Genomic DNA, 24,989 nt, shown 5'->3' with positions numbered 1-24,989 from the left:
AAGCTCAAGCTGACCGAGACATCAGGGTTACCCCAGTCAGGTTTGAGGGACACTGGCTTAAGGTCGTTGGTCCCAGTTTTTAGGTACTCACCTTTAAATGGCTGCTTTTCACAACAGCATACAAACCTTTCCGTTGAGCAGCTGTAACTGTATTCAAAAAAGACAACTGACTTGTACAGCTTCTTATATAGCGCTTTTCTTTTTTTAAAGAAAGTTTTTATTTAACTTAACAGATGAAAATGTAGTAGAAGAATCATTCTAATGCACTGTGTGTGTGTGTGTGTGTGTGTGTGTGTGTGTGTGTGTGTGTGTGTGTGTGTACACAGAAAACATGGGTTTCTCTTCGCTTAGACTATCCTGCCCTGAGTCCAGCCCAGCTGAACCATCTTTTGAGTCTATATAGCCCAGCATCGCCTTGTAGACACACCTGGACTCCTTCAGTGCAAGAACAAGCTGCAGCACGCCAAACAGGTGAGAAGTGAGTGTACTGTGAACACAATAATCTTACCTTTCATTTTTTTCATTTTAATACACTCCGTCTTCTTGCTTAGCTGACATTCTTGAGAGCTTTGACACCCACCATCCACTGGTGCTGCCAGACGTGGGCTACCAGCTTCAACTGAGAAGAGCCGTAACAGATTCAGCCCTGAGGAGAGAACTGGACAAGCTCAAAGAGTTTATTTCCACCTTAAATCTCTCAACTGCTGAAGACCACAAGGTAAGAAAATTGCAAAAAGAAATAATATTTTATATAAAGCATAAAAGTATAAAGTTTGCACATAAAGTCAGATTGGAAGCCTTTGCTAAAAAAAACATATGTCAGAAAACTTTCTCGTCATGCTAGCAGCCTTGTGAGGCTATAGCAGCATTAGCTTTAGCTTAAGCGCTAGCACCACTAAGCAAACAGTGTAAAACCAACCATGTTGATTTTTACTGTGTTTACCTTCTTAGTCTGTAGTGTTAGTCTGATGACACTTGCTAATTAGGAGTAATAACTGCTAATTAATAAAGTTCAGCAGTTCTTAGTCGATCTGACCGGTTTCTTAGCTCTACTGAGTGTTTCTTTCCAGTAACTAGAATATATTGGGGTATTTAGCAAGTACAAATTCAAAGAGCTAAACAAAGATTGCACATAGAAGTGATGTCCAACAGGTAGCCACATTATCGGTTTCAAAGGAAGAATGTTATTTTAAAAAATGTCGCTTTCAACTGAAAAACAACAAAAAAAGTCTAGTACCACTCAGTCCTTTTTCAAGAAAAGCTTCTTGTTCAGCTTTCAGCTTGTCTTTAATATTCAAATTCCAGTATTTAATAGCTATACACTAAGTCACTGAGAGTAACAGTCAGTTAGCATAGAGACTGGAAGTCCCAGCTAGCCTGGGCCCGTTTAAACGTTAAAACATCTGTCGATGATTTTATGAAAAACTAGAAAGCTGATCATCTGTGAAGGTTGTCAGTCATCCAGGTCATCGTAGTCTAAGGAGCTTGGAAAGAAAAAACTCTCCTGAGTTTTAAAACATGTGGTTATCCTAATTGGGCTTTCATCAAGTCAGCAAAGAGGCACCGAAAAGATGACCAGACAACAACTAGACAGACAACAGGGAGGATCAGAAAGACAAACGCAACAACATTGTCATCCCCTATGTAGCAGGTTTATCAGAAAAACTCAGGAGAGTCTTCTCCAAGCATGACATCCCAGTATACTTCAGACCCAGCAACACTCTCAGACAAAAACGAGTTTATCCCAAAGACAGAACTCCTAAACACAAAATTAACAATGTAGTGTATGTGCGAGGAATACTCAGGAATGCTCAGACCTCTACATTTGAGAGACCAAACATAAACACATGACACAACATAGAAGAGCCACCTCCACAGGACAAGACTCAGCAGTCCATCTGCATCTAAAGGACAATGATCACTCTTTCGAGGATGCCAATGTTCACATTTTGGACAGAGAGGACAGATGGTTTGAAAGAGGAGTGAAAGAAGCATCTATGTTCACTGTGATCGACCATCTTTGAACAGTGGTTTACAACACCAACTCTCTGCCATCTATAATCCAGTTTTGAGATCCCAGATGCCTTAACGCCCACTCATATCCTGGGCCTTCTGACCTCAGGAAATCACATGATAGGGTGGGGCTAGGCTTCACAATGAGCTCACCCGAAACCTTAGCTGATTGTGACCTACACCCGTTTTCACACCTTGGCTCGTGTGATTAGGTAGAGGATCATTAAGGGGTTCATTGACCCTCTACAGGGGACACTCCCACAGGGTTTAAATCCAGGACTCTCCACCATTCGACCTTAGAAGCTTCTCGGATGAGAGGTGAAATTGTCATGATCCTGGGTCTTATGACCCAGTGTTTTGAGTTTAGTTTATTTGGATGTTTATGTGATTAAGCTCATGAGTTTTTCTAGTTCTTTGTTATTAGATTCCCCTTGTGTCTTCCAACCCCTGTTAAGTCTCCCTTGTCCTTCATGTGTTTCATGTCTGTTATGTTGTCAAATTCATGTAGTCATGTCTGCGTTTCATTATGTTTCCTATTTTATTTTCTAAGAGGTTCTGTGTTTTGTTTTACTCTTTCCCTGTGGCGTTATGTCCACGTTGTGTCTACTGTGCCTTTCTGTCCCATGTTTCAGGTCCCTATGTTCTGTCTTCTCAGTTGCTGTTAAGTTTGCATGTCTAGAGTTCAGTCAGTGTGTTTCTTGTTTTACTTTGAAGGTTCATGTCTCATGTGAGTGATTCTAGTTTTGCTTCCCTTGTCTCGTCCAGCCTGATTACTCCCAGCTGTGCTCTCCTTCTGTGTCTCATTCCCTCGTTATCCCTCTGTGTATTTAAGCCCTGTGTTTCTCTTTGTCAGTGTCGTAGTCTCCCTCATGGCTGTGTTTCCGTGCGTGTCAGTTTATCCATGTCCCAGTTTAGTTTAGTTTAGTTTAGTTTAGTTTAGTTTAGTTTAGTTTAGTTTAGTTTAGTTTAGTTTAGTTTTCCATGCCATTCTGGAATAAAGCAGCTTTTTGAGTTTAATTTTGTTGTCGTGAGTTTTGCATTTGGGTCCTTCTCCTGCCTGTACAAAACCGAAACATGGCAGAAATGTCTTCAAGCAACTTAAAGAAGTCCAGATGTTTTTTCTTTCCAAGCTCCTTAGACTAGAAAGCTAATCACATATCTATACCAGAGCAAGGGCAGATGTTAGGCCTGAAAGTGACCATTAAAAGTGAAAAATCAACAGCTCGAACACTGCAGGCATATTTGTTGCACATTTCACAGTCACAAGTTCTTCATCAGACAATAATGCAATAAAAAATAAATCTGGTGACACCCTTTTTATCGTTTACATCATGTTACAATGAACTATACTATGGTGGCTGTTTTTATGCTCATTGGTGTATCTATTCATGCTGTTCTAATGTTATTTGTCCACCAGGGTGATGGGATTCAAATGGAGGCTAACCTGACTAATGTGGCTAATCTTCAAAACAGCAGTCTAGAAACTTTGAATACATTACAAGCTGATTTGAACTTATGGGAGCCTAGTGACCAAAATCACCATTCCCCTTCAAGTACCTTTGCTCCCTTACCACCTTCACCCCCATCACCGCCATCACCATCATCGCCTTCAACACCATCACCCTTTCCTCTCTTCACCAGCTACCTGGATGAGTTCAGCTCCTCTGGTGCCAATATTTTGTCCCAAAAGCTAAGAAATCTAGAGCTGCAGACAAGAGAGACTGAGACCAGCGAGTCGAGGAGGTCAGTCCTGGACCCCTCCTGCCTCCTCACCCCACCTAACAGTCCCCTCATACTAGGTCGAACTGATCAGGTGAAGGAAGACCAAGACAAATGGATGAAGTCTGATGATGAGACACTTCCCTGGCTCTCTGGTGTAGATGCACATGATGAAGGTATAGAAAGACATTTCCATTCCTAGTTTCTTCTCTGCGTCTTTTTTTGAACATATCATTTGTTTTACTCTCCAGGTGGATTAGTGTTTCAGTGCTTAGCTGCTCTCAAAGTAGACCGCTTAAAGTCCGATTGCAGCAATATGAAAACACTCGTAGAACTAAAAGAAGAAGAGGAGGAGCACGGAGATGAAGAAGAAGCAGATGAAGAGGTTTTTAGCCTGGAGCTGGAGCGAGGTGAAAGAGGGATTGGTCTTGCTCTAATAGACACAAGGGTAAGTCAACGAGAATTTAACCTGTAGACAGTTCGTCACAGGGCTAGCAGAATCTATGGCACAGCTAAAATTTTATGACGATGAAATTCCAAGAGTAAAGTTGAAGATCTATTTCAAGAAAAAAGTCGAAATGAAAATGAAAAAGATTACAATTGTACCACAGCTGCTATACCCTCTGAGTTACTGCAATCGTACGTCAGAATCGGTTTTAGCAACAAGGAAGGAAGTGATTTCTCTTTTAGCACATAGAGTTAGTGTGGTGAGGAGTATGGAGTAAGCTGTGTCTGGTCAAGCTTTGTACGAAATGCTGGTAATGAACAGATGTGAGGTTGTTGATGGTTATGCCATCGTGCAATAAAGACGATGTATGTTGTGGCCCGATACTCCATCACAGCGCTCATTTTAATAAAAAAAGATAAATAACATTTTTATGTTTTTGGAAGAGGAAAGAGAAACATTTTAAATTAAAAAATATATATAATAATAAAAGGTTCAGAAAGAGATAATAGAATTCAATTTTCACTGCTTAAATATTTGTATTTTCCCACACAGGAAAAAAATCTTGTGATTAAAAAGGATTGAATTTAGCAGTTGTTGCTGGATAAGGACAAATAGCTAGCAAACATGCTACTGATTATCAATTATCAGTTAATAATCAGCTTTATGTTTTGTTTTTCTTTTTATTAGTAATATGTTAAACTTGTTTAAATATTTGCAACATTATAATTATTTAAAAACTGTGTTTTACCATTTAAATAAAAAAAATGTTATTCTCTTATCTTATTCTATTCCATTATTTTTCTTTTTGCTGTTGTTACTTTGCACAGTCCACTTTCTGCTGTGACACAACTAATTTCCGAGATGTGGGACTAATAAAGGTTTATCTTATCTTATCTCTGCTAACATAGCTGCAAACATTTACAGCTATTACAATGAAAAGAAAAAGAAATAAGGTTTGAGTAAGCATTGAGCCACCAACCAACCTAATAATGAAGTGCCTAAAAATACAATTTAAAATGACTCTTTGCTAGGTATGAAAATGTGCCCGATATCCTCTGAAAAACTTTGAAAGAGCTTCTGAAAGTCTGGACAGCTATTACTCAAAAACACTTAAAGTTTGGCTTCTTTGAAGCAGAGTACAGTACTGTGTAACGCAGACACTAAAGCTGATGCGCCAGAATGTCATACGAACGATTCCTTAAATACATGGGGGAGCAAGCGAGTCAGATACCAAGGGCACAAAGATGAAGCAGGTCTGATCAGCAACAGTTTATTTCCCGAGGCAGTAGAAATAAAACAACCCAAATACTAAGAAAAAAGTATACACCAAAGGCCTATCTCCCCTCACCACACTCCCTGCCGGTAACTGATGCCCTCAGGGGTTGGTGCGTTGGTGGTTCTTGGTGTCCGGGGCTGGGCGCTCAGGTATGTACCAGCTCACTCCCGGTGACTACTTGGCGGGGCCTGGTGCCTGTTGCTCGGTCAGGCCTCTTCCGGGGCAAAGGGGGCCCTCGGGCCTCCGGCCTCTGGGCCTGGGGCTCGGTTTACTCTGGCACAGCTGGCCGCCGGCAGAGCCGGCGGGCACGCCACTGCAGCCCCCTCTGGCTTCTGCTCCGTGGCCACCAAATGGGACAGGCAAAAAAAAAAAAAAAGAAAAGAAAAAAGTATACAATAAAATGTTCTCCATATGCTAAAATTCCCACGGAGACTAGATAAAACAATTCTAAAACCCATAAAAATACCATTTTCTACTTGCACTAAAATCCACTGGTGTAATTGTCCCACAACCCCAGATGAATGCTCATTATGGGTCCACCAGCAGGCCAGAAATTCCTTCTCCAGAGCGGGCTCCACGCCAGCCTCATCCCAGAATGACGAGGAGGAGCCTCCTGTCCCCCTCTCGTCCCTTCACTGGACCCGTCACATCCCAGCCCACCTCGCATTTTGCACCGGAGTCTGTCCCTATCAGCTAATTGTCCCATGCCCAGCCAATCCACAGTGGATTAAAACAATGTAGAATAAAATGCTAAAAACCATGCAATACGAACATTAGAATAAAATCATGCAATAAAAACTACTCGCAAATAAACGCTAAAATCAAAATAAAACCAATATAAAAGATAAATACAAAGTTCCACTGTGTGACAACTGTACTTGAGTTGTTAACAGCAGATGCGTAACACTAAAAATATATCTATAATACATAATACATAATAACTATATATTATTATGTATTGTGGCATGAATTATATTACTTCATGCCATTTATATATAAAAAAATATAATGCAGGTAAAAATAAGGACCATTTTGAAAACCTCACAGTCAGAAACTGTGAAATCTTTGCTTTAATCGAGAACTCGACACCTCATGTTTCAGGACACTTCTTTGAAGGCGAAGGGCATCTTCATTCGTGCAGTGGTCCCAGACTCTCCAGCTGCCCGGTGTGAGAAGCTGTTACCAGGAGACAGGATCTTGGCTGTTAATGGAATCAGCCTTCTTGGACTGGACTACCAAAAGTAAGAAATCTATCATATCTCATATTTAAAGAATTTGGCACGAGCAACTTTGTTTTCATATCTTTCCCTGTTTCAGCGGGAGGGAGCTGATCCAGTCGTCAGGGGCCAGACTGAGGTTACTCGTGTCCAGATCAGACTGGATGGCTAAGATTATACAGAATGAGTGCTGACGCTACATTTGCTGAGAGACTTGTGACACACCATCAGCACTTAAAGATGATTCTGAGAGCTTTTGGAACTTTCAAGTTAAAGGATATGGACAATTTAAAGAAAATCTTCAATCTTCTATCAGGTTTTAGATGTTTTGCAGCTTTTTAATTTACATCACAGTGGCATCATAGTCCTTTTTTGTGTATGGTCAAGGTTACATTAGCGTTATCATTTCCATTGGTAGAAGACAAGACCTTTTCTCTCCATGCTCTCTCCAACTACAAGACCATCACCACAAGAACAAGAAAGCTGATGCAATAACACACATGGAACATTTTTCACAGTGTTATTTAAGTTCAACTCTCTTGTTTAGTCATTAGACATTTCTGGGTCCAAGTATTTCTTCACTTCAAAAGAAGCAGACGAGCCCTGAGGCACTACTGGGAGTAAAAAGCGTGGCTGTTCTCCGAAGTTTTGCAATATCATTTAACATTCAGACATCCAGAAGTAAGTAAGTTAGCTTGTTGACATGTTGATATACCATACTCTGATTCAAATATATTTTTAAAAACAACAACAAACAAAAAATTAACATGTAGACCACTGCAACAACTGTAAAGGTAAATGAAGACAGAAATCTGTCTTCCAGCAATGTTTGGAGGCTTCTTGACATATGATCATCTGCTACTTATGACAATAAAGCACATATAAGCATATCGACTAAGTGAAGATGTAGGATGTGGATTCAGTTGTTCTTATTGTACATGTCAAAGAGAAGGCTCTGAAAATGGACAAAACTTCAGTCAAGAGAACATCTGAAATAAGACCATCTAAAACAATGTGTTACTGGATGGTCTGGATTTCTTACCATGAACAAGTCCTGAATACTTTGAAAAACAAAGGGTTTTTTCTAATTGTATGTGTCTTGGCCCTTCATTCACATGTCAGTGTTTAGATTTTCAGACGTTTTTTTTTTGCATTTATATATGGACAAGAAAAACAAAGATTTTGTCACGCAATGTCAAAGTTGTACACCTTTTTGATGACAAATTGTGTTAATGTTTGTAGGTTTCTTACTGGCTAACGTGTCTATAAACAGTTAGGATTATATCACTGCAGCAAAAGTGGAGAAAAAAAAAACAAAAGCAGAAAACCCCTTTTTTAAAAATAAAATATGCAGATTAAAAGCCACTTATGCAGTGCCTTCACTTTTTCAGACTGTATTTTTTATATTGTCTATGGCTGCATATCAATAACTTGTAAAAAGAAAGATCAAACTCAACTTAAGAGAAAGTTGTTTATTTTTCTTCAATCATAATTGGAAATTTCTCCTTCACATGTTTATATATACTTTTTTTAATTTTTAAATGAGAATGGACAGAACCAAGAGACAGGAAAGAGAAAGAAGGAAAGAGAAGCTGGGAAGTGAGTTTACAGAAGGAGAGGGAAAAGAAAAATAGAGAAGAGGGATAGAGAGAGAAAAGACGCTGTAATCATAGCAACAACCAACATATGCATAAGTAACACTAAATAATAAATACTGCATGTTGCCGAGCAGCACACAGTACTAATAATGCACGATATGTTTAGAGGCAGCAGCCAACCCAGACAGTGTGTGTCTGTGAGGAACCATGGGCACAGCTGTGCTTGTGAGCGTGTTTGTATTCAAAAGGTTTCTCCATGTAAGTGTCTAATAGTACATGTGGGGAGCCATAGTCCTGCCCCCCCGGACATGAAGCAGACATGGAGGAGATCCAGGCCATAGCCATCCAGAGGCCCCCCAGAGCACGAGAGCCCAAAGGGGGACCACCACAGGGGCACCTAGAAAAGAGCTGAGGAGAGCCCCAGACAGGAGTCACCCAGCAGCCACAGTGGGCCTTCAGCGATGACCATGCAGGCAGCCGGCCAGCCAGAGCAGACCGAGTCCTGGTCCCAAAGATCCGCGAGCCCTCATTGTAATTAAACATTTTGAGCCATCACCTCAAAGCAAGTCAAAATCAAATTTACAAGATTCCCTCATTTCTGTGTACTCCAACTGTGTAATCCAAAGACATGACATTAGTGTAAGTGGTAACTCCAAATTGGCTAAAGGTACGAATGTCAGTGTGAAGGGTTGTCTCTCTGTTATCCCTTTGGTAATTGGCTACATGGCCACAGTGGGGATATGCTCCAGCCCAACTGATACTCTGAATTGGATAAATTGGTAGAACAGGTCACCTACTAACTGGAAGGTTGGTGGCTTGATCCCAGTCTGGTCCAGTCTGCATGCAAAGTATCCCTAGGCAAGATAGTAAACCCATGTTGCTCTCCGATGCATCCATCGGAGTATGAATGTTAGGTAGGAAGCACTTAGAAACAGTAGAAAAACATGCTTGTGCGAATGGGTGAATGTACAAGTTGTGTAAAATGCTGACCCATCTGGAACTGAAGGAGATTTATGCCAGGCTTATTTTCATTGACGTTATGTACTGTAACAGGGCGGCCCTTAGCGGCTTTATCTTCCCAGAGCCAACCACGAAGCCCAAGTACTCCACTTCTCTCTTGGCTATGGAGCACTTCTTGGGATTGATAGTCAGTCCAGCCATTCTAATGGAGTGTAGCACCTTCTGTAGGTGAATGACATGCTCTTCCCAGGACTCGCTGTACACCACCACATCATCCAGATATGCTGCAGAGAATGCTGACACATCTCTCAGTACATGGTCCATTAATCGTTGGAATGTCGCTGGCGCACCTTGAAGCCCAAATGGCATGACTTTAAATTGGTACATACCAAAAGGAGTTTTGAAGGCTGTCAGCTCTCTCGCTTCTGGTGCCAAAGCCACTTGCCAGTATCCTTTACACAGATCGAGTGTTGTAATGTACCTTGCTGATCCAACTCTCTCCAGCAGGTCATCCACCCTGGGCATTGGGTAGGGATCAAACTTGGATACTGCATTCAAATATCTGAAATCAATACAGAATCTCAGGGTGTCATCTTTCTTTGGTACCAAAACAATCGGGCTCACCACTCACTACTTGACACCTCAATGATTCCCAGGTCCAACATCAGTTTTATTTCTTTCTGCAGCACTGGCACCAACCGTTCTGAAATTCTGTAGCTCTTTTGTCGAACGGGTGCATCCTCCTTCACCCGTATCTTGTGCTGAACCAGTGATGTGAAGCCTGGTGTTTCTCGAAAGAGCTGTGGGTCCACGAGTGGTTTTATATCAGCCTGCTCAGTAGGAGACAAATGAGAAAGGTCAACTGAAGCACAAACTTGAATGTTAGTTGGAAAGAACTTCTCAGTCACCTCCTCATCCTTAACTGAACGCACCAGTAACTGATAGACCGGCTCTTGTCGGCTGTGGAATTCCTTCAACAAGTTCATGTGAAATGTCTGATATTTTTTAACTCTTTCTGGCATATTCAGTTCATAAGTGACTTTACTCACTTGTCTGACGATCTCGTATGGTCCATGCCATTTTGTCAGCAGCTTGTTATCGCTGGTGGGAAGCAATAACAGTACTTTCTGACCTGGAAGGAAGACCCTATCCCTGGCCTTCTGATCGTACCATGTCTTTTGATGTTTTTGTGCAGCTTTCATGTTGTCTTGCATCAATGATGCCATTTTCTCCAACCTCTCTCTCATGGTGATGACGTAGGCTGCGATGTTTTCGCCCTCTGCTTTGGATTCCTCCCAGCAGTCCTTAAGCAGATCCAGGGGGCCTCTCACTTGGCGACCATATAAAAGTTCAAAAGGCGAGAAGCCAGTGGAAACCTGCGGGACCTCCCGGTAGGCGAACAGAAGGTATGGCAGCCATTGATCCCAGTCAGCACCTGTGTCAGAGACAAACTTACGCAGCATACTTTTGAGAGTCTGGTTGTATCTCTCCACTAGCCCGTCCGTTTGGGGGTGATACAGGGTGGTCTTAAGTCCCTTTATCCCTAACAACTTATAAACCTGCTGCAACAACTTGGATAGAAAATTCGGTCCACAATCCGTCAGAATTTCTCTTGGTATGCCTACCCTAGAAAAAAGCTGCAGAAGACAATTAGCGACGTGACGGGCTTTAATTGATCTGAGTGGGAAGGCCTCAGGAAACCGTGTCGCATAGTCACATATGACTAATATGTAGCGATGACCTGTGGATCTCCTCTCTAAAGGGCCCACGATATCCATGCCTAGCCTCTCAAACGGTGTTTCAATAATTGGCAGTGGTTGCAACTGGGCTCGTGCTACTCCTTTGCCTGAGGTCAACTGACAATTTTCACAGGAACAGCAAAACTCAGAAACTTGGACATACATCCCTGCCCAAAAAAAACGGCTACTGATCCTATTCAGTGTTTTGTGAAAAGCTATATGACCTGCCCATGGAATTGAATGACCCAAATCCATAACTTTGTTTCTTAACTGTTGTGGGAGTGCTACAGCTTCACACTTCCCCTTTCTCTGGTACAAGATGCCTCCTTTAATCAAGTAAACAGTGTCCGCAAGACAGCTTACCTGACCTTGACTAGCCCCCTCTACCTATGTTACCTTCTCAAACCAGGGTTTTAGAGTAGGGTCGCTTCTTTGGAGTGCACCTAAATCTGAGGGAACATCAAACTCAAGTTGGTTATTTGGCTTAGGGAACAATGCTGTACCCTTTTCCCCTGAGCCTTTGAACTTTTCTCTTCTTTTCTGAGCCCTAGACTTCCTAATCTTCCCTGGCTCTGTTTCGAGAGACTCCTCAAAAAAAGGGTAGCTCTTTCATCATTTCCTTTGCACTTTGTGCCCTTGTGACTACATGACAGGGTTTAAATGGCTCAACTGTCATATCTAGAGGAAGGGAGCTTCCAGATTCATCACCTTAGCCTTGAATGTCTTTCTCAGCACTCACTTGAGGGTCATAATCTGACTGATGTATTAGATCAAAAAGAGTGGGGATGTCATTACCAAGTATCACTGAATATGGCAAACTGGGAACCACAGCTACCACTAACAAGTGGGTTTGACCTCCCACTGTCAGGTAAACCTCAGCAGTGGGGCACCTGTGTTCGTCTCCATGCACACAACTTATTGTAGCCCCAACCCCACTTAGCTTTTCTCCTGAAATTATGCTAGAGTGTACAAGAGTTTGGAAGCACCCAGAGTCAAGCAAAGCTTCCTCTTTACGCCCATTAATTAAAACAGGGACAGTACAAGCTTCCTTTCCTACCGGCTCTGTGGCTGGTCTTGGAACTGCACACAAAAGAGATGGTTTTGACTTAAGGGCAGGGCAAAATTGTTGTGTATGGCCAAAGTTATGACAGTGATAACATTTAATATCCTGAACTGAAGACTTAAAGGATTTCTTCACATTGTGAGGTCTATGAGAAGGGAGCTGCCTAGAACTAGAAAGATTTCTAGCCTGAACTTGACCAGAACCCTGTTCACCCCCAATGGACTTACTTGGTTGGGTGTAGTGGGTCTCCCGGCTGAAGTAGGTGCTCTTGCTTCCTTTTCTGGCTGAAGTGAAAACCTCTGCGAGGCTAGCTGCTTCCTTTGCCGTCTTCGGATCATGCTCACGTATCCAGATCTCCAGCTCTGGGCTAACCATTCTCAAAAACTGCTCCAGAATTATCTGCTCAGATATTTCTTCTACAGTTGATTTTTCAGGTTTAATCCATCTTGAAAACGGGTCTTTCAATCTTACATAAAGTTCACGTGGCGTCTCACCTGGTTCAACTTTCAGAGATCTGAAGCGGCGTCTGTAGGTGTCAGCAGTGATCTCATATTTTACCAGAATTGCCTCTTTCACCTTATCATAATTCTCAGAGTCTGTTAAATCCATAAGAATGTAGGCTGTGCGGGCTTTACCTGCCAACAGGGAACCAGACGAATAGCCCACTCATCTCTGGGCCATCGACACACGTTTGCCATTCTTTCAAACGTAGTCAGAAAATGTTCAATGTCATCTTCTGTAGACAGAGGAAAAAGTTTTGGTTCACTTAAAGACTTGGACCCACTGGCCACTGGAATGTCTTCACCTTTGAATCCAAGTTCTTGTTCTTCAGATGTTGTAGGGGGCGCTGGCGCCTCTGGTGGATCAGGCTTATCAATTACAGCGTTAACTTGTAGCTGGATTTGCTGAAATTGATGCTGCATGCCTTTCCACCTTTGCTCCTGACGTGACAAATCCTTCTCCCACTTTTGGTCTCTGGCTGCTTGAGACCGCATAAGAGATTTCACCAACCCTGTCAACTCCTCCAATTTGTCCTCAGGGCTTGTTGCTGCCATGGCCTCTAGCTCAGATGAAGCTCCAACTCCTTCATCAGGCTGCTCCTCTTGGCCTGGCTTTCTTCCACCTCTTGTCATCATCTTCTCACTGTGCCATGAGTGACACACTTCTGACACCACTTGTAACAGGGCAGCCCTTAGCGGCTGGTAGTGATGGCCCGCTTGAAGCTGACGCTCCGGAGCGTGTGTCGAAAAAAACAACACACTGGTTCAGAAGCACTGTGTCGAGGCTTGCTTCGTTTGGCAAAGGTCACGTGACCAGTGACGTCCGAAGCTTCATTACGCACGTAACTGCTTCGGTACCTGATTCAAACGGATATAAGGAAGTGAATCATCCACGGGATTCGTGGAGTGTGTTGATGGTGACAGATAGCGACGAGGTGATCATTCCACTGACAGATATGGAGCCAGCGAGGAAGAGAGGACGTTATGGCGTGTGGAAATATTTTGAGTTGATTTTGCTCAATTCATTTTATCTGCCGAAGTGAAAAACTTGAAATGTCCAAAATCATGTTTTCATAATGTAAATATCATTACAGCATATGACTTTAGGAACACTTCCATGTGAATTAAAGCTAATGAAGACTACAAAAATGTATTTGACACTATACGTACATTACATTGCTACAGTTTAGAAAATCATTTTGTTTATTGTTTTTAGGTGATAGTCTGCAGGACCCAGGAATACCTGCATATCTACCAGCTTGCAGTGTGGTTCCTGCACTCCACAGCCTCTTCTGTTCCATGCAAGTGGATTTTCTCCAGGGCAGGAGAAACTATTTCTAAGAAAAGAAACAGACTCAGCCAGCGCACAGTAACACTAATCCTCTTTTTAAATGTAAATAACAAAAGGGCTACCTTACATTGATCATGTTTTTACTTTGCAAGTTCTTGATTAGGGATGGGTTTTGATTATCGCTTTTCTGATTACAATCCATGCTAAATTGAATAAAGTGATATTGATTCATTAAAATCCCGTGTCGATTTGTAAATTAACGTTATTATGCCTGAAACGCCAGCATCTCAGGTTAAACCTCACAACATGTCGTCAAACACCATGCAGCTAAAACAGTAACTAGGAGCAGGTTTACGGATTCTGCATACAAACGTAAACACAGAGCGCGGACCCGACGCGTCAGAATCAGATTTTGGTGCGTCGTCGGGTCCGCGCTGTGTTTGCCTCTTTTTTTCCCCGCTGGCTTCTGCAGCTGCAGGTTTCATAACTCTCTGTTTACATCTCTAATTAAGTCTCACATGTATCAGCTTTCTTTTAATAGATACGAAATTATGGATATATACTGTTAAATGATCAGACTTGTAATATTTCTGACTGAGGCAAAACTTTCCAGATTCCAATCAAATTGAATCGGATCCTGTATCGAATCAAAAGGATTCTACAAATCAGTGACGATGCAGCCCTACTCAGCCCCCTAAGCATTTTCCCTTTCCAGTTCACAATCAATCCCACCCCTAGGTCAAAAATATGTATAGGAATTGGCCTAATCTAATATTTTGTATGAACCTGTCCAGCTGTCCAGTGATTAAACGACAAGTAGATGGAGGCAGGACTTCACAGCAGGGGCATACTCCATAATGTGCTGTGCATTATCATATGTATATTATATATATTGCTCACTTATTGTATTTACCAACATCAAGGAGTTATGAGCAAAGAAAGGCCACCATAGTGCATGTTTAAATAGGGAAAGTTTATTGATTAAAATGTATTACGCAGATACGCATTACATTTTTTTCAGCCCCCCAATCGAGAAAACAAAACCAATTACATGTTCAAAGCAACGGAACGGTGGCCCAATATCAGAGAGAACTCCACTCTTGAGTGAGCAGTGATAATTGAGCAGTCCGTTTTATTTTGCAGATTCAAGCTGCTCTTCAAAATTTTCACCACCAGATGTCACCGGAGAGGACTGTGTTGAAAAGCTTCGAGTAATGAACCGTTTTTCAATACAAGCTTCAGTGCTTCGGAAAGCTTCATTTGGCCATCACTAGCGGCTGGAAACACAGTGAGATGGACCAAGGCAAGTGTAGTGGAACAAAAAAGCATTTATTTCCTATACAGCTCCCCTTACAACAATTAATTTGTCAAGCTTCTTCACAGCACAAAAAACCACACTCTAATGACAACTGGCAGCCTTAAATATGTTCAGCTGTCACAGACTAAACCATTATTCCACTCTCAGGTAAATTCTTAAATCCCAACCTTCCACCACAATATCCAATATATCAATAAGAATAAATAAATACATAAATACATTTTCACATTTACATATTAATAAATATTTCACACTTTAATGTTACACCAAACCCAATGTTATAAAAACCCAGAAACCCAAGCACAACAAGATTCACCACACTCTCTTTACCAATGGTCTCTCCCGGAACCTTTAAATGGTGTCTGGACCCCAGGGGAAACCTTTGCCCAAACACCTTGAAGAGGACACAGGCAAGAAAGGTGAGTAATCATTATCTTACAAACACTTATTTGCACCACTTTTATCCCTAGATTTCACACACACTTGCATTAGTTTTCCTTACTGGTAAACCTTAATCAAAATCTCAATCACCATTCTTTTCTCCTGACAGACAACCACCACATTCCTTGAGGAGCAGCTGTGCAGGATCTGAAATAAGGCTACCAACTGATTTTAAAATTCCCAATAAATAGTCAATAAATATTTAAACTTCTTGTGTGCAAATCCATGCTTAAAGTGCAATGCTAAATAAAGTGTTTGATAAGGTGCTTTTAATAAAGTGAAAGGTGTGCTCTAAAGTGCTATACAGATAATATAATATAAATAAATATAGTAAGGGAGTCCTCTTCCTTACATGTACATATATACATATATATATATTTTCTAGTATTTCTGATATTTGGAGAGTTGTGTAATCATTTGTACGCATGCTAAAAATCCACACCACCATAACCAAAAAAAACCCACACTGAACCTTTCAGGCAACATCAGCCTGGTTGCTTAAATGAATCTCTGCGTTCATTGTTGATCCCTTGTGGGCGACACAAAGTCTCACTCTGTACTTCACTTACTTGGAGCTTGTCTTGTTGGAGGAGGGCGATTTTTACCCCTCACTTTTCCTTACAACCTGCATCTTGTTTGCTAGAAGAAAAAAGGTACTCATTTAGAGAACATGTTGACAGTCGCCAAGCAATACTTTTGACCTCACATAGTTTAATAAAAAATGGTTGCAGATTATCAAAAGTCTTATCCAGGAGAATACATTCTGAACACCTGTACGGAGATTGCTAGTCACGCAAAACATAAGAATTACGAAATTAAACGTAAACTTGGAATTCCTTTGTAAACCAGTGTAGCGTTTGTCATTTTGACACACGGTCCACACACTTTGACACACTTTTCTGCTCAGGTATAGCCTTACTGTCGATAGTCTGTGCAGGTGTGAAGGCGTTAGCGCGGTTAGCTCGTTAACGCGTTAGCGCCATGCAGCCCCACACACGGGGCGATCTGTGCTAACTCGCTAACAGAGATATGCCATGTTAATGCAGTTATGCCGTTAACGTCATTTTAACGAGATTAACGCTGACAGCACTTATTATAATATTAAATTTGGGACACATCATCAGTAGTGGACCTTGGATTCATTGGGCGTTTCAGCCATTATCACTAGACACCATCCAGGAAGGCCCTGCCAAGGTTGATCAGGCCCAAGAGTGTGTCACTGGTTTACGTTAGATTGTTATTTCTCTTCTACTTTCTTCTATTTAGTTAACTACAATTTTTTTTCTTCTATCAGTTCGAAATGAAAATTAATACTTACCCTTTAATATAGAGCCGGATGGGGGCGCCTGATCTGGCATCCCCCCACCGGATCGAATCGGGCTGTACGCTCTACTGAAAAGTTTTGTCAGTGCACTGCAAGAGAAATGTGTGGAATGCTGTGGCTACTGTAAAACAAATGCTTCTGTTTAGTTCATCAGCGACATCCCTAACACTGTATATGTATTCATCTGTGCAAAGAGGGAATTAATGGAATTTCAGAGAGCACTTGAAGAGATGGAAACTTAATAAAGAAGGCACAGATGAAGCTGAAAAGAGCAAAGGACAAGGGTCAACAGAGTTGCCAGTAACCCTGAAATGAGGTATATGGGGACAGGGTACTTTGACCGAAAACTAAGGACCTTCTGATGACTACTGAATACCTTTAGTAAATATTTGAATACCCAATAAAGTCAAAGTACCTATCAGTAAAGTAAATAAATAAACAAATAAAATTGCCACAGACTATATCCTGTCTATACTATGCACAGCAACATCAATGTAAATACAGGCACACGTATTAAGACAGGCAAACACACAAACGAAACAGATCTGTTCAGCTCAGTGTTTTCCACCAATAGGAATGCGTGTGTAGTCATCCTTCAGGAATGTTCTTCGAGTGTTAAGCAACAATTTGAAATATTTTTTACTGTGAACAAAAACATTTTATTGAAAATCCTGTAGGATGTATATCACAGCAAAACGTATAATAGACACGCCAAGTCCATCGCATCCACCGTGTCAATTTCACATTTTAACTCTCTGAAACATGAAATGGACATGCATGCAGATGTTGCATTAACGTATGGGAAGATGTGAAGAAGTTAAAATTGGAACAGGCTCATGAAGTTTATAGTGGTTTGTCCGCTTAATCTAAAACTAATTATACTCTCCTGAAAGATGCTATGAGGAGGTGTTTGGATCCTTGTGATAGTGAAGATTGCAACTGTGTGAATTATTCTACATGGAGGAAGTTACATAATGAAACAGTCCAGGAATTTTGCATTGCCTCACATAGGCTGGTATGTAGAGAGTACACTTCTACTGATAATGATACACATATGTGACACAAGACTTGCTGGCAAGGGATCATTTTATTACACATGTGGGATGTAGGATTTTGCATGTTACTCTTAGCAGTTCTAAACCAGCAACATTAGCGGCTGCAATAAATTTGACTGCAGAATTGGAACTTATTAGAGGTTTGCAAAATGGCCACTTGGCTCAGGATAGTAATGTAGTTGTAGAACAAAAGTCAAAGAGGGATGAGCAGCTGGAAGTTTTACTTGGTGTAGTGGAAGGGAGAGCGGTTCAGTGCCTGAAATTGGAGCCCACGCATTTTGCTTCTATTCCCACAGTTGTCTAAGGAGCTTGGAAAGAAAAGCGTCTGGACTTCTTTGAGTTGCTTGAAGACGTTTCACCTCTCATCCGAGAAGCTTCTTCAGTTCTAAGCAGGGGCGGATCTAGAGAAATTTTCTTAGGGTGGCATGAGGGTGGCAAAGAAATCAAATGGGGTGGCAAAATCAAAGCCTTTTTTTTTCTCCAAACACACATGTAGGTGGTTATATATGGTTAAAATGATTCAAATGCAGTAAGTATACACGTTTTTCATATATATATATATATATAGAGTCTATAACTTAATTATTGTCTGTAGCCCACATAATTACACACTTTAGTTACATAAAACATGTGAGTTTTGATGTTATGTACTGTATAGCCTGTATAATAAATAAATATGTAGCCCAATAAGTATAAACTCCAGAAAGCTACACAACATGGGGCGGTTCATTTACAAACACAAGTCTAACTTAAGTTTCACACTGTTTTTTGTTAGAAAACAATCACATTGTTACAGCTTAAATTACACAAAATGTCAGAAATCTGCACTGTCATGAACAAAAATGTAAACCTAATTTTTCATGATTTGTTGGATTAACCCACTGAGGTCTGAAATAAAACCGGCCATTTTTGACTCCTTTTGAGTTGACGTTTGTGTTTCACCCTCAGATTGTTTAATTTTTTTCCCCCCCTTGCCTTGTTTGGTATCATTCTTTTCAGCTCAACTGAATTTAGTTGTTTTTCACTGACATACTGCATTAGTACTACTATTACTATTAATAGTACTATTACTGATCTGAAATCACACAAAGAACTTAAAATCCTAGTAGTATTTTTTTACTGTAAAAACCCCCACAGACATCTTGAGTAAATTTTTATAACTTGAAATGCAAATATAAAATAATTGTACATTTTGTAAACATATACAACTATTTATCTAAAAATGCAGCCAATACACCTGCTGTTTTTTTTTCTACAACCATTTAAAAATATTACTAAAACTAAAATGAGAGAACAATCAGGTGTTGCAATAAGATGCCCCACAAATGATGTGTGCCAGTAAAAAAAAAGTTTGTCCACCAAAAGACAGAGAACAGCACAGGGATAAACCTGCAGGCCTGACAACAGCAGGTGTATCACTCCGCTGGTTTTCTACTTAGTGACAGTGTTTACATTGCAAATGTGCCTTTGTGACATTCATTAGTGCCCTCACTGACACACAAAACAAAACGACTACACAACAGAACAACTACACAAGACAACACAACACTAAGAATCCACTCCACACTAAACGTTTCTTTACTGTTTTCGTGCTTTCCTTAGAAAACGCTTTAAACACACACACACAAAATCGTGATGACAGTATTTAGAAAAAAGCGTGCCTTATATATATTATCACAACTCTAGATTTACTGGCCTGTAATTAAAATTTAAAAACTTTAAAGTCATAACTTTCAATGTGGGCTGAAATAGAGACTCAGGGTGGCTGCAGCTTGTTGCTATGTCAGCTTACATCAGTCATGTGATTTGCAGGTGCAGCGTGGACCACAGAGGGTTAATAACACTCACCTTCCTTCCATTTCCAGAGTGTAACATCCAACCACCTGTGTAAAATCCGAAATTCCCATGGTGTTGTTCAAAATGTGCTCTGGCACAATCAGAAGCATTGCTTGTTACTTTTCTTTCCAAGCTCCTTAGACTACGATGACCTGGATGACTGAGAACCTTCACAGACATATTCCCAGTTATTCCCACTCTTCTCCCTCAGCCTGCTAGTTCCAGTAACAGGAGAAGGGTTTTGGTAGTGTGACTGTAGTCCACACATATGGTGAAATTGCCCTTATTTCCAGGAAAGGAGGCGTGCATAGGGCCCAATACCTGTCCATCCCAACCCTTTTAGTATCTGTCAGAGGCTTGGAAAGTGCTAAAGAAGGTTCTGAATGCATCGATGGTAAATTAGGTGGGTTTGTACTGGTTATTACAGGGAAATCATATTCCATTATACCTAAATCAGTTTGGTTCTGTATTACTAAGGGGGGGGGGGGGGGGGGATCTGATTTGCAAGAGTATAGTAATGGGAGTGAAGAGCAGAAAATGGGGGGCTATGCATATTCTTGGGGGTTGTCAGTATGTTAGTTTGACTCTTTAGCCCTAGTTGCTAATTTCTTTTGGTTTTGTTAGGTTTTGTGAGGTTTTGACCTCACAAAACCTAACAAACGCATTTGACAGACATGGTAGTTTTGCATTCATAGATGAGGCGACGAAGATAGATAGAAAGGGGACTGGTGTTCTAGTGTGACGAGGGGAGGCTAGTTCCCTTCCTTACTTAGTATAGGGCTGGGAATAAGATGCCACCTATAAGTCCTTGCGGACTTTAGTTGCCATTGTAGCGCCAAAAAGTCATTGATTGAATTTAAACTGCTATAAATAACTTTTAAGCCTATGTATATGTGAAACGTACATTAAATGTATCCCTCATGAATGATATCAAGTTATCTTGAACCACAAACAACATTCCTGTCACAAGGTAGAAGCCTCAATCAGTTTTTTGACAGAGTGACTTTAATATATCCGTTATTTAACCCATACAACATCTGATTGACATTAAAAATGTATTTTTTAAGACCGATCCGGCCAAAGGATAGCAGAAATATAACAATAGATCTATAAAGATATTTTAAATTTTACACGAATCGTTCAATGATTACTTGGTCATGAATGCTTGAGCTTTGACAAAGAATCGCACACTTGTTGGAAAGTGACGCAAACAGAAGCCAGCGCGAGACCACAGGAGAAGCGGGAGTTGCGCTACAGTCTCGAGCTACAAAAACAGTGATAGTGCGTTAAGTTGAGACAAAGTCCAGCAGTTTTTCAGCTCGAAGCTCTCAGAGCTGTTTTCAGTGAGCTGCTTCTGCTTGTTGAAGCATGACTGAGACAGAGTTATACACGCTGTACAAAGGCGTCTATGTGCCTTCAAGTCTCCATCCGCCCGAGAGCCTCAGGTACTACGAGGAGTTTGCGTTTCGTCCGGATGACATCCTTATTGTAACGTACCCCAAGTCTGGTGAGTGATCGCGGTTCGACTGCAAATGGTTTCTTTTATGCTAAAGAGGGGTTTGTTTCAGTAGGCTGGAAGAGGATTTTTCAACCTGTCGTTTTCTTATTATAAGCAGCAATAACACTATATAATCGTCCTGGCGTTGGTCTAACACATCGTTTAAAACAAGGATTGCTCTTAGTTTCCATTTTATGCGACCACGTTAATGGTATGTATTTAGCATTAAATTTCATTGTGGGGTTTATTTTAAATGTGGGAACCTTGTTGGAAAGCTCTCATCCCCGACTGTCCGTTGAGTCTCCGGCAGAAACAGGTCTGTCAATGCCCGGCGTCTAAATATATATGGAACTCCAAAGTGTTCAAAATTAAATAAATAAATAGGTCAAGATGAAATAAATAACTATGTGAATAAATAAGACACAGATATGTAATGTGAGAATGATATTGTGAAATAATGGAACACATTTTGAAAAAAATGCTCATTATTGTGAAATATATTGCATTCTGCTATATAAATTTACTTATTATTGTGAAATATTATTTCATGGTCATTATTTTTCACAATAACAGAGATTATTCCTGAGGCATTTTATTTATTTCCAGCCGTTTTTAGTCCAAAATGACCTTTTTTCAAAGTCAGTCTTTATTTCAAAATCCCGTTTTTCCCGATGGTCTATTTATTTCATAATGCGACTTTTCAGCAGAATGACTTTGTCTGTCAATCAATGTAAGTGGGCTGGACCTTTGCACCTATTGGCTTATCGTTTACCATCGACTAGTTTTCCTGGATACCGGGACGGCTACTGCAGCTAGCAACAGCGTGCTAGGTCAAAAGTCACGGAGGATGGCGGACTGGTGTGAACTTCAGCCAGTTCTGCTCATTTAAGCAAATCAGATAGAGAGGGATCATTTACCTGTAGATACTGTTTTGAGTCGTTTAGATGTTTCTGAAATGCTTGGGATGATAATTGCTCTTCAAGATGTTCGCATCGATGACAGCATTGTCAAAGGTTTAAGATCAATTCAGCACCGTGTTCGTTTGGAATACGCCGAGGAAAAACAGTCTTCAAATGTTGGCCGTCCACGTCTAGAAATCCCGGTGCAGCACTCAGGACTTTAGTGCTGTCCGGGATAACCGTCGGGGTAATTGCCGATACATTTTCTGTGTCTCCGAGCACAATTAGGAGGAAAATGACGGAGGATGGTCTAAGGTAAGTTTATGCTGTAATTGAGCACCTGTGTGATTCTGTACACAGCATTGTTTAGGTGTTGACCTTCATTATGACGTTTGACAATGAATTATTATCGCTTACTTTTTTTTGTTACTGTCTAAACTAAGTGGGGCAGCTACGGCTAAAGCTATCGGCGCCATCTCGGCGTTGAGACACGTTTAGCAGTGTTAGCTGTTAGTGTGTTAACTCGGAGATTGGGGTCAGTGGAGCCTGTAGGAACCTTTTACACAGAGAGTAGACCCACCAGCTTTCCACAGTCTACTTACTTATCACATCTTGTTAGACAACAGGGTCATTAGTGCTTTAAATAGTACATAGTTGAATGTTTCATTGCTGTTTGCAGTTGATTGTTCTCTGATAACGCATAACAAGGTTGATGTTAAATAGCGAGTTTATTGAAATGGTTTTGTCTATTTCAGCAGCATTATAGATATACTTTCTCTGGTGTCTTCGGTAAAGCTAAAACAAGAATACATTTACATCCTTGGTTCTTTCAGCATTAATTGGAAAACTTTGAGATTTGCTGTGCGCCTCCCAAGCCATTCTCTTTTATCCCACCTGTCAGGTATAGATGGCAATACTTTAAACAAAGTTAAATTTGTTATACCTGAAGAGAACCAATCCTGACCTAGAATGGGTGAATGAATAATTAGTTGGTAGCCAATGCCTAAGCAACTCACATAGGCCCTGGCAGACTCAATAAGTCCATCTAGGAACAGCTGCAGGAAACACCTCTTCAGTTTAGATTTAAAACATGTGCATGCTCTTTCAGGTTGATGAGGATTATGGTGTGGACTGGACAGGACAACATAATCGCTGCCCATCAAATGAGATCACCATTCCTGAGATTCAGCTCCCAGATGCACTGAATGAACAAGACCCTGCTGTGCTACCAATACTTCAAAATCACTTGTAGAAAGACATTATTACATTTAATCAGTTTCTATGTCAGGAGGATTTTTTTTTTTTTTAAATTTCTACAGCTTTGTAGCTAATACTGACTCAAAACAGCATAACCAATTTCATTTTCAACAAAACAGTGAGTGGCTATAAAACAGGATTTGTTTTATACAGCTGTCACTTTAATGATATTCATTTCTTTGTTGGATATACAGTACATGTCAACTCTGAGCAGATTTAATACAATGAACACAGTAGAGTAGTGTAACATCTTAATTCAAATAATTTTTTCTAGAAATTTTTTTTGTATCAGTAGCGAGTATAAACAAAACATATTGTGTAATTTATAATGTACAGTGAACAACTGATTTTGATATCTGAACTCTTCATCAGTTTATATTAAAAAAGCCATAAATGCACACCTGTAGTGTGTATTTTTCACTGTCAAGTGTATTAAAAAGAACTAGAACTCACTAGATTGTCCGTTTCTTTGAACACAGTAATGTGATGCAAGAAAGAAGAAATGGTCTAATTTTACCATGTGGTTATGGAATCAATCGTAAACCAGACCAAAACCTGAGTCAGTAGAGTTGAGACACACCTGAATGTCCATTAGAAATGACTCATAGGTACAGTAGTGTGCAGGAAGACGTAGTACTTCAAAACCGGTGGAAGACTTTGGAAGATTGCTGTTGACCACTTCCACAGTCATTTCTCGGCAAGACTTCCCATCCTGTCCAAAACTTGATGAGGGCTTTTTGTTGTGCACAAGATGCTGCAACAGAAGATTGTTTTAAACTATAATGACATCCTATATTCATTATTTTGAATCTTTTATGGTCTTTGTGTTTACGTCTTTGTGCAGAATCCGTGTTCCTGCTCTCATTTACTGTTTTAGCTGTTTGGTGGTTCTTGAAATTTTGTGAGGTTTGACCGGAGATTCTGTGGAGAGCTTCATCCTAATGAGGGCTCATGTCCTGAGCAGGGATGCAGAGGAGGAGGAAGGTCCTGGACACATCAGTGGCTTATGTGCGTGGAGAGGAGAACCTGGCCGGCTGGAGGCCCAGAGGAGATAGCCTCATCCTAGAGCACCAGTGGGAGCTGGAGAAGATGGAGCAGCTGCAGGAGGTGGGGCCTTAAAAGATTCATAAAGAAATAAATCTGTTTAATATCATTGAGGGAAAAATGACTTTTCAGCTCAAAGAACAAAGTGCTATTCTAAAAAGTTTTTTCTTAGAGTACAGACGTTACATGACTAACCTCCCCTCTTCTCCCCACCTCACATTCGCCCCCATCTTTCGTCCAGGTGGAAAAGACCCGTCACCTTCTGGGAGAGGCGGCTCCCGTGGGAACAGCTCCCACCACCAAGTCCCTGAGTGAGTCTCTGTCCCCCAGCGTGAGCTCCGGCACTCTGTCCACGTCCACCTCCGTCTCCTCGCACATCTCCAGCACCACCTTTGAAAGCGTGAGAAGGAGCTGGCCACCAAGGTGAGAAAAACGTGGGCTTAGTGGGCGTTCTTGTTGCTGCCTTCTTCCTTCTCTGCTCGGAGCTGATCGG

General features: G+C 40.9%; 1 protein-coding gene and 1 long non-coding RNA gene across 5 annotated transcripts in view; both read left to right on the top strand.

Moving 5' to 3' along the window:
- Nucleotides 1-7,563, top strand: part of radil2b (Ras association and DIL domains 2b) — a 34,973-nt gene extending 27,410 nt beyond the window's left edge. For 3 of the 4 annotated variants that reach the window (XM_076887226.1, XM_014410979.4, XM_076887228.1), the window contains exons 13-18: nt 327-471; nt 552-718; nt 3,431-3,908; nt 3,984-4,180; nt 6,558-6,697; nt 6,774-7,563. In XM_076887226.1, coding sequence (XP_076743341.1) covers nt 327-471; nt 552-718; nt 3,431-3,908; nt 3,984-4,180; nt 6,558-6,697; nt 6,774-6,867 — 1,221 coding nt within the window. In that variant the 3' untranslated portion in view covers nt 6,868-7,563. The remainder of the gene's footprint in view (nt 1-326; nt 472-551; nt 719-3,430; nt 3,909-3,983; nt 4,181-6,557; nt 6,698-6,773) is intronic. The other variant, XM_076887227.1, reaches the window with a different exon arrangement.
- A 14,541-nt stretch (nt 7,564-22,104) lies between these two features.
- On the top strand, nt 22,105-23,904 carry LOC143419777 (uncharacterized). Its single transcript, XR_013099775.1, has 2 exons — nt 22,105-22,510; nt 23,304-23,904. It is a non-coding gene; the product is annotated as an uncharacterized LOC143419777 (long non-coding RNA).
- The last annotated feature ends 1,085 nt before the right edge of the window (nt 23,905-24,989 follow it).

The sequence above is a fragment of the Maylandia zebra genome, linkage group LG8 (assembly GCF_041146795.1).
Source record: "Maylandia zebra isolate NMK-2024a linkage group LG8, Mzebra_GT3a, whole genome shotgun sequence".
Taxonomy (NCBI): domain Eukaryota; kingdom Metazoa; phylum Chordata; class Actinopteri; order Cichliformes; family Cichlidae; genus Maylandia; species Maylandia zebra.
This window is presented reverse-complemented; position numbering and strand designations above follow the sequence as displayed.